Below are 9,566 nucleotides of genomic sequence, written 5' to 3'. Positions count from 1 at the left end.
CTTGAATGTTATAAAACATTATAGAATCAATTTAATCATCAAGCTAAGGCTCATAATTAATTGAAAATGCATAATTGCAGATCATATCAGTGACAAAGAGAGAAATGCCAGGTGAAATTTAGATCTTTAATCAATCATAAATAAATAAACAAACCACAAATGTGTTTCTCTGGTGATTAAACCATATGCTGTACATGAGTAGCTAGGTGTATGTGGACACAGACAGCAGATGAGAGTGCAGGAGCATTCAGACTGTGGACTCTGAGTAAACATACAGTTAGTCATTAACACACTTCAAACACCACATCCTCCATTCCTGTTCATTTCTTATTGTTCAAAATGTAAGTAAACTTTTTTTTGAATAATTATTGAGGGTTAGTTAAGTCTTGCAGTCATGAAGTTTCACTATGTTTAACTAGTGGATGACATTAATGAACTCGCAAAATGAAATTCCTGATAAGATTGATCTCAGCCACCATTATTTGTTCAGTGAAAGGTTTGTTGGAGTTCATTTAACTTGCCAAAGGCTGTTCGTGCTGTGCTGTCCAGTTGGATTAGAGGCAAAGCAGAGACTAATTCAATCTAGGACATTTCAAAGTTTTTGATTCATGTGTTTTCCAATGTAGTTCTCATCTGAGGACTACATCTAACTACCCCTGTTCATATTTTGAAATACGGTAAGAATGATTTTTGTCTCTTAGTATTATAGAAACCCAACTTTCTTGCTTTTGAATGTAAGTAATCATCCACATATCTCTACCCAAATTATTAGTTTAAATTGTAGTTTAAAAATGTTCAAATCTAACAGATGATCAATATTCAGGTATAGTTTGAGATTTCTGTGTTGCTTTATTTACAGGGTCTGTTGCCATGATGAGGAGCCTCTTCCTCTGTATCTTAGTACTGGTTGTAATGTTGTCTGAAAGGGCTCTCTGCAAGTCAGGTATGAGGTCAATAACCCTTATTGTAAAGCTTATGTATTATTCTTATGATTTTGTTGAAAGCTAGTGACCTTTTGAAAATGTAAACATTTAGGGGAATTCTCTGAGTATTTGTGCCACATTAGAACATGTAGCTGATGTAGATTATAGTATTATTATAGGTGGATTGCAGTAGAAGGATGCTGTGCAAATTGCATACTCATTGTGTTTGTGCCATTTCCTTATTATGCATAAGTAATTTGGTGCCTCTTAAAATGGTGCTATCTGTGGGCACAATTAATTCATAGTGAATTACCTCTTTAATTTTTAAACTATTCAATAAAATGCTTTTGTAGCATGCATTAAGCTTAAAAGCAATTTTGAAACCCACTCTGAGTGCTCTGCCTGTTAACCCTGTGTCTGTTTTGGTCAGTATTTTCTAGCAGCTCAAAAGCACACATGCTCCTGCGGTCGAGAAGAGCCAACACTTTTATGGAGGAAATTAAGCCCCCTTCATTGGAGCGGGAGTGTAAGGAGGAACTGTGTGATTTTGAAGAAGCAAGGGAAATCTTTAATACGAGGGAGGCCACGGTTAGTCATGTCAGCTTTTAACTGTATTAATTTTTTCCCCTTAAATTATGATCCACAAACTAATCTTTTTGTCTTGCAGTTGGAATTCTGGACAGCATATAAAGGTTAGTTGGGTCTGTGTTGTGGAATAGCTTTCTAGAGCATAATAACTGGTGGCACTCATTAGGTGTTCTGTACCCTTAGATGGAAACCAGTGTGACTCGAATCCATGTGTTCATGGGAAGTGTGTGGATCTGTTACAGGATTACTCCTGCACCTGCAACTCTGGATTTGAAGGGAGACGATGTGATCTACGTGAGGCTCTTGCTTTCTTAAATATATTTTAAATGTTCAAAAGTCTGTGTCCATTAAAATGTTACTATTTACATTTAAATAATTTGATCAGTGACATAGATATAGTGCAGAATCTTTTTTTCTAAATATTTCTCATTATTTTTTTTTAATCTCATTAATCATGCTTCTTTGTTAGAATTTTAAACCTTTATGAATAGGGTAAACAAAAACAAAAAAAAACATATACCACCATTTGCGGGTTGATTACTCACAGTACATTAAGACAAATATTTTGTATTACAAGTTTTCTGAAATGTTAAATATGCAAATGAGGCATTGTGTAATAAAATATCAACTTATTTGCACAGATTTCCAGAACAAAAATCTGAACATTGCAAGTCAGGTTCCAAATTCTTGTTTTGGTTGACATATTAGAGATGAAGGTTTTTACAGAGAGGATTTTTTTTTTTTTTATCAAAACTTAAAACAGAAAATACTGTCAACATCTAATAAATAAACAAATAAAATAAATGAACAAATCACCATATTTTAGGAATAAAATGTTATAAAAATCAGGCGAATGATATATGAAAAAATACTGTAAAATCCTTCTGAATATAGATAGGAATACAACTGGTAAGTTCAGCATGTAAGTGCTATACTGTAGTTTTCTGGCCCAGAAAAAAACTCATTTTAGGAAAGATATGCACTGTAATTAAAATCTACAGTACAGGCATAAAGAGGTAAATAAATTAAAAAAAAAACAAATTATGAATAAAAAAAATTAACTCTTAAATGTGTATTTTCCATCCGCTAGTCAGAAAGAAGACGTTATGGAAGCAAAATCTCAAAATTGATCAGTGCATGAAAAAACAATGGTTTTTGCCTACAGTGTCTTGAATTAAATTTGATTTGTAATTCCAGATTTTCAATCTTTTGAAATGTGTTGTATCTTTATATACACGTTGCAGCATATACCGATAAATAATGATAATTCGATTGATTTGATATTTGAGTTATACTGTTACAGTCAACCACAATTGACTGGTGCAAATGAATCCCTTTGTCCTTACTGCCTTTTGTCTGCTTGGACAGTGTTTTTTGATATGCTGTGTCACAGCTGATTTGGGGTATTTAATAGTGGACGTCTTGAGTCACAGAGCAGGTGTGTGTTGAGGTCATGGAGATAAATGTCCTGACAGCAGTTCTGTGGTTTTGTTCTCAGGCAGGACAGCCACTAACTGCTCTGTGAACAATGGGGATTGTGATCATGAATGCCACGAGAGAGACGACGGTCTTGGTCGCACGTGCAGTTGTATTAAAGGATACCAACTTCAAGACAACTCTAGAAAATGTACTGCCAAAAGTAAGTTACCGCAACAAAATGCACAAATATAAACTATATAGACACTGGTGATTTTGTATACGCAGTGCACAAATGAATGCTTATATTTGCATTTATACTCAAGATTGTACTTTTGCATTTGTGGACTTTTAATTGATGTAATTAGAAATACCCAATTACTGGGAAGTACTCAGACCAAGATAAATCTCAAGAAAAATCCCATCTTGAGCAAGTTCTTTGACCCTTGAAAGAAAAAATGTATCTTCAAAAGCTATATGAATTATGGTCTATGTGCATTTTGTCATATACAGATGAGGCTTCATGTGGCCAGATTCGGATTGCAAAGTCATCCTATACTAATAAGCCTTTAGTAGGTTTACAGCCATGGGTTGTAGGAGGTACAGTTGGCAAAAAGGGAGAGAGTCCCTGGCAGGTAATATCTATGTATAATGTAATAGAGCCAAATGTTTTAGCTAATTAAATGTTAAAGCTAATTCTGACAAATATCATATGTTATACTGTACCAATTCTCAGCCAGAGCATTTTTGTACTTCAGTATATAAACAATAATGTATGTATTTTGCAGGCTCTTATACTAAACAATTACGGCAAGTTTCACTGTGGTGGAGTTCTGATTGACGAAAACTGGGTTCTCACTGCGGCTCACTGCCTAGAGACAAGTACAAGGTTCAGTGTCAGACTGGGTATGTGACACATTTTGAAGTATTCCTTGCAAATTCAAGCCTTTTTATCCTCCATTACATTAACGTTTTTTAGATGATGCATTACTGAAGTAATTTGCCAAAGAAGTACATGTGACATGACAATTCCTTGGACAGGAGTTGTGGAAAAAGGTGGTCTATTTTAGTTGCTAAATCAGGTGAAAATTAGCTATTTTTAAACCTTTTTTCTTTTTTTTAATGCAAGATATGTACGTAGCCCCTGAAGCAGGGTTGTCCAATCCTGTTCCTGGAGGTCCACTGTCCGAGTTTAGCTTCAGCCCAAATTAAACACACCTGAACCAGCTAAACAAGGCCTGTGTATGAAATTGTCCACCAAACCCTCAATCACTATTCCCTACATTACTCCACTAATATAGTGCACCTGAATGAAAACAATTGAGCAAATTCTGACACTGAATATGCTGGAAGGGCTGCCGCTATTGCATATAGTTTGTGCTTGCTGTTTAATGATCATTTGAAACTTAGCAAACTGGCAGCTCCAGTAGTAATGAAAAGATTTATCTTGAACTCTGTCATGGAAACTAGCATGTATAAACCTACAAAAGGAATTTATACCTGTATATTACGCTGTACCCACATTGGACCAGCGGCTTGGAAAATGGATAGATGGATGGATGGATGGATGGATGGATGGATGGATGATACAGGGGCGCTATCTTCTGACATGATGCAGGAATTCATTAGGCACAACCCTCACAGCGTATTATGGATATTCTCTAGCTGTTAAATGTGTTGCTGTGATTGTGTCCAATTTTTCATGCCCTTCCCTCACTAACTTCCCTCCATCTCATTCACTCGGATGTACAGCATTGCTTATTGCTTACATTACACGGGTGCCCACTGGCAGAACCCTTGCAATAAAATGGAACACACTAAGCCTTTGATCACTTGGAATCCGCAAAGGAGCTGATTTTTTTATTTATTTTATTTTTCTTCAGTTTTTTATGATTTTGTTTTATGTAGGCTACCATTTTATAAGTCTGTCTGTATATCACAAATGAAAATGATAACATTACAATAAACTATAACAGTCAGCTTGAGGTAGCTACAAATATTATGCAGTTAAATATAAAAATAACTTCAATATCATACACTACAGTTGTGTGGGCTGGGTGTAAATTAAGCACGATCTGCTGTGACATCACAATCATGTTCCATTGTGGTCTATGTATCTGCCTGAAATGTACATATTGAGTAGACTTGCTCCCTCTGTCAAAATTAAGGGGTTGAGGGTCTGTCCAAATAAACATCCCTGGCCCACTTGACGAAGTTGAATGCACTTCAAAATCATGGCAGGGATTCCCCTGAAGAGAAGTGCTTAGGGAAGTTTGCGGGTGTATGCCAAAAAAGTCTGTAAATCGTTTGTAGATTGAATATGTCCATAATAACGTCCACTATGGTTACGAATGATAATGTCAACTATGGTTTCGGACAGCACAAATGGCTGTCCTCTCAAATAATGCCCTATTTAAGAGTATAGGGGGCGATTTCGGACACAGCCAAGGTCTTATAGCACACTAGAAACTTCCAGGCAGGTGTGTTGAGGCAAATTGGAGCTAAACTCTTCAGGACAGTGGCCCTCCAGGATCAAGTTTGGACACCCCTGCCCTAAAGGGACATGATGATGGATAAATATGAAATATGAGATGCTTGTATTGTTGTTAGTACTTTAATATGAATTATTAAAAACTTTATTAGCTGTAAATTTGTATTAATCATCATTTAACCAAGTGGAATGGCTGTTTCTCCAGGTGACTATGACCGGTTAAGGATTGAAGGAACTGAGATGACTCTTCCTGTCAAACAACCTATTGCTCACCCACAATACAACCCTTTCACAGTGGACAATGACATAGCTCTGTTGCGCTTGGCCGCACCAGCCAAATTTTCCACATACATACTTCCAGCATGCCTCCCTAGCCAGGACCTGGCAGAACGAATGTTGCATCGTAACGGTACCATAACGGTCGTCACTGGCTGGGGGAAGGACAACGAGACCGCTCATCGTTTCAGTTCAACTCTCAACTTCATTGAAATTCCAATTATAGACAACAGCGAGTGTTCCAGGCATATGATGAACAACCTCACTCAAAACATGCTATGTGGGGGAGTGCTGGGACAGATCAAAGATGCTTGTGAGGGGGACAGTGGGGGTCCAATGATGACACTGTTTCACGATACATGGTTCCTTGTAGGCCTGGTGTCCTGGGGAGAAGGCTGTGGGCAGAGAGATAAACTTGGCATCTACACTAAAGTGTCCAGCTATTTGGATTGGATAAATAGTGTTCGTCAGGGGTGGGATAAAGTTTAGACCCCTTATTTTTTACCCTGTTCTGCCTATCATAGAAAATCAGAAAAAAATGTACTCCCTATAGTTCTTCGGATATAGAGATTGACATTTAATAAACACATAAATGAAAGCTGCTCTTATTTCCCTGTTATCTGCATGTTTAAGGAAATCAGGCTGTCATTTAGTAAATAAGGAGTTTACGTAGACAAATGTTACACATTTTGTGTTTTAGTGTAGATAAAAATTGAACACACACTTGTATAGTCTCATACTTTAATTCCTTTATTGGGTAACATAAAAGAGTAATAAATATACTGTATTATACGATAGGGATTAATATATAGTGTTATTTGAGACATTCTAAAATACAATACAACAGTATATTTGTTAATTGATTTAAGAAATTTGAAAGGATGAACATTAGGAATTTTTATTTAGTTTTTCACTTGACATCAGTGAAATACAACAAAACAAACAATCGCCCCAGAAAACAACGTGCACTGGGGACATTCCTGAGCATGGACAATTACAGACACTAAGGGGCCATTTACACAACACCGTGTTCAAGTAAAAACAGAAAAAAATTTATACGTTTTGGCCATTTATTTACATGACAATGGCGTTATGGGGGCTTGAAATGTTTGAAATTGAACGTTGTTGTCTGTACGTGTAACTTTTCAAAAATGCAAAGGAAAAACTTTGCCGTTTTTAGTACATTGTTGTCATGTGAACATACCTTATTCCTATTCAAAACAAAATCATAGCGGGTAAAGCGATATGGCATAGAAAAAGGCAGCTGACAATAAAGACAAATAACATTTTTAAGACCTTTAAGTACCTGTCTCTGAGGGGTGAGGTGAAAGAACAACTTTCATTTTTTGGTTGTGTTGGTCTGAAAAGCACACACAGTTATATAAAAACATTATCTAAGTATTTGTCTTTACTTTTCTATGGAAAATAAATAAAATACTACTGCGATAACAGTTAGCAGGATAATGTACAATTGTAGTGTTTCTAGCAATTTGGAGGTTTTCTAGGTTTGTTAAAGGGACGCTTGTGGCAGCAAAAACCTTAATCTTAATCTTAATCTTAACCTTAATCTAGCCTTAATAACCTAAGGCCTGGTTTCACAGACAGGGCTTATAGCAAGCCAGCACTAGGCTTCAGTTAAATTAGGACATTTAACTAGCTTTTATAAATGTGCCTTAAAGAAATATCACTGGTGTACATCTTGAGACAAAACAATGGCACTGACATATTTTAAGATATGTCAGTGCAAGTTAATTAAAAAATATATTACATTTAAAATTTAAAAATGCAAATAAATGTCATAACCTGAGCATAATAATTTAAGGCACATTTGCTTACGTAAAGAGATTGATCTTTTGCAGCAAGCTTGAACAGTGAAGGGTCTAAGGCCTTAGCTATTATCAAGCATTATATTAACAAGTCTAGCTCTGAAGGTTGAGAATGTAGTGTCAGAAAATGTTGGTATAAAGTTAAGGAGGAGAAAGGTTGGATCTGCGGCTGGCTGACCTCCTGATCTTCAGCTCCTGTTCATACTGCTCCAGCTGAGTCCAAAATCCTGGGTTGGGCTCAACAACTGATCGGGCACGTTTTACTACCTGATAGAACAAATAAGAATTACAGAAGAGCTAAAACACACTATATTCCAGCACAAAAATCCAAAATATTGTGGTTTTCCATTATCAATTATGCTAATATTAACAAAGATTATGATGTGAGTGATGAATATGTTTGATGTTCTGTGGCTGCCTTTGTTAGTGCAAAATATACTATATTAATGTTTTTTTTTTGTACATTGCTGCCTATATGTCTGTTTTTCTTTAATACTATATAAACCAATAAAATATCAACAACAAAATATACTAAATAAATAAATAAAAACACAAACTGCATGTATCCTGACTAGAACTGTTTGATATCAGAATTAAATTTGACATATAAACACTATTCATACCTGGAAGGCGTCTGTTAGGGTGAGACCCTGTTGCTTCATTAAATAAGCCACACAGACAGTAGCTGAACGACTGCGTCCATTCTTACAGTACACAATGGTGCGGCCTCCCCTTTCTGCCTCGCTTGCTATGGCATCAGCACAGCGATCAAAATGCTTGTACAGGTCTTCATTAGGGTCATCATAGACAGGTACACGCAATGTGCTGACCCGCATTGAGGGAAAGGGTTGCTGCTTTGACACATTGATACATAAAGTGACCGCCTCCTTCTGGAGGAGATCATTGTTACAGGCCGACCGGGCATTACTGATTAGCAGACAGTCTGTAACTGTGCTCAACTGCAGCATTTCTCACTATATGCCAGCATATATGTGACTATATATTTGTGTATGTATCTTGAAGAAATATCATAAGTTATGAACGACCATCATAATCACAGATCCACTGAGTCCCACATTATGTTTTATATATTAAGTTCTGTAAATACTAGTGTTATTATAACAGATGCATATGTGAGATACTAAAAGTATTATATATAGCTACTGCATCAGCAAGGGGAAGGGTCAGATGTTTCACCTTAATGCCACCATATTAGTATGGTGAGCTGTTGATTAAAACAGAAGAGAACAATATCTGATTAGAACAAACACATGCAAAAGGAATAAATAATAAATGGAACAACGATTTTGTAAAGTAAGTTAAATGTACAGTAGCCATTCAAAATGTTAACTGGGCATGCTCAGCCTTTAACCCTCATTCAAAACACGATATAAACATTAAAATCAGATTAGGAAACCATTCTGACCTACAGATTGAGTGTAGGGATGATCCTCGAAGCGGATATGTCAGAGACTTATCATCCTCGCTATCACAAAAGTCCCTATGGCAGGGAAAACGTCAACGTGTTGTGAACGCACATGCAGCTAACTGGCCCCGCCCATTTAACTGCCAATCATCGCTACCAACATCGATGAAAAAGTGTTTAGCCTTCACAGTCCGGTAATCAAATAATGTATTTTTATCCGAAGTTGTACCTCAGATTTGTTGGTAATAGTGTACTGAGATAAGGAAAAAAATTATATAAAGAGCTGCTTCTGTTTATTTATAGGAATCGGATCGTAGCGCCACCTAATGGACCGCGCATTCCGAATTTAAAGGAATAATTTCCATCCATTGTCATTGTATGTAAAACCCTCTCAGTGTTCCTTTTATTTTATTTTAACAGAAGAAAGAAAATCGTATGCGTTTAGAATGACCTGAGAGTGAGTAGATGATGACAGAATAATAAATGAGCAATAATAGGTAGTAGTAGTGAAAATAGAAGTACTTATTATAAATAATACGTAGTGTGTATATATATATATATATATATATATATATATATATATATATATATATATATATATATATATATATATGTGTAAA

General features: G+C 36.0%; 2 protein-coding genes across 3 annotated transcripts; one reads left to right on the top strand and one right to left on the bottom strand.

Moving 5' to 3' along the window:
* The first annotated feature begins 244 nt into the window (after positions 1-244).
* proca (protein C (inactivator of coagulation factors Va and VIIIa), a) lies at positions 245-6,292 on the top strand. Its single transcript, XM_048195817.1, has 10 exons — positions 245-341; positions 627-677; positions 860-943; positions 1,354-1,511; positions 1,591-1,615; positions 1,695-1,805; positions 3,010-3,150; positions 3,441-3,562; positions 3,716-3,833; positions 5,624-6,292. Exons 3-10 carry the CDS (start codon positions 871-873, stop codon positions 6,181-6,183), a joined length of 1,308 nt encoding a protein of 435 aa, XP_048051774.1. The 5' UTR covers positions 245-341; positions 627-677; positions 860-870; the 3' UTR covers positions 6,184-6,292.
* A 1,120-nt stretch (positions 6,293-7,412) lies between these two features.
* Positions 7,413-9,418, bottom strand: dusp28 (dual specificity phosphatase 28). Of its 2 annotated transcripts, none has more exons than XM_048195818.1 (3): positions 8,947-9,418; positions 8,144-8,745; positions 7,413-7,787 (listed from the first exon to the last, which is right to left on the bottom strand). In XM_048195818.1, exons 2-3 carry the CDS (start codon positions 8,486-8,488, stop codon positions 7,662-7,664), a joined length of 471 nt encoding a protein of 156 aa, XP_048051775.1. In that variant the 5' UTR covers positions 8,489-8,745; positions 8,947-9,418; the 3' UTR covers positions 7,413-7,661. The 2 variants fall into 2 exon arrangements, with proteins under 2 accessions (XP_048051775.1, XP_048051776.1); XM_048195819.1 differs by having other exon boundaries at positions 8,951-9,418.
* Positions 9,419-9,566: the final 148 nt, after the last annotated feature.

Source organism: Megalobrama amblycephala, linkage group LG7, assembly GCF_018812025.1.
Source record: "Megalobrama amblycephala isolate DHTTF-2021 linkage group LG7, ASM1881202v1, whole genome shotgun sequence".
Lineage (NCBI taxonomy): Eukaryota > Metazoa > Chordata > Actinopteri > Cypriniformes > Xenocyprididae > Megalobrama > Megalobrama amblycephala.
Note: the sequence above shows the minus strand (reverse complement) of the source record. Positions and strands in the feature narration are given on the sequence as shown.

What these genes read in the sequence shown, in the direction of transcription:
- proca (XM_048195817.1), top strand. Translation starts at nt 871, where the DNA reads ATGATGAGGAGCCTCTTCCTCTGTATCTTAGTACTGGTTGTAATGTTG. An exon ending in ATTCTGGACAGCATATAAAG is followed by an intron (nt 1,616 to 1,694) that starts GTTAGTTGGGTC and finishes CTGTACCCTTAG; the next exon opens with ATGGAAACCAGTGTGACTCG. An exon ending in TAGAAAATGTACTGCCAAAA is followed by an intron (nt 3,151 to 3,440) that starts GTAAGTTACCGC and finishes TGTCATATACAG; the next exon opens with ATGAGGCTTCATGTGGCCAG.
- dusp28 (XM_048195818.1), bottom strand. Translation starts at nt 8,488, where the DNA reads ATGCTGCAGTTGAGCACAGTTACAGACTGTCTGCTAATCAGTAATGCC. An exon ending in CCCTAACAGACGCCTTCCAG is followed by an intron (nt 7,788 to 8,143) that starts GTATGAATAGTG and finishes TTGTTCTATCAG; the next exon opens with GTAGTAAAACGTGCCCGATC.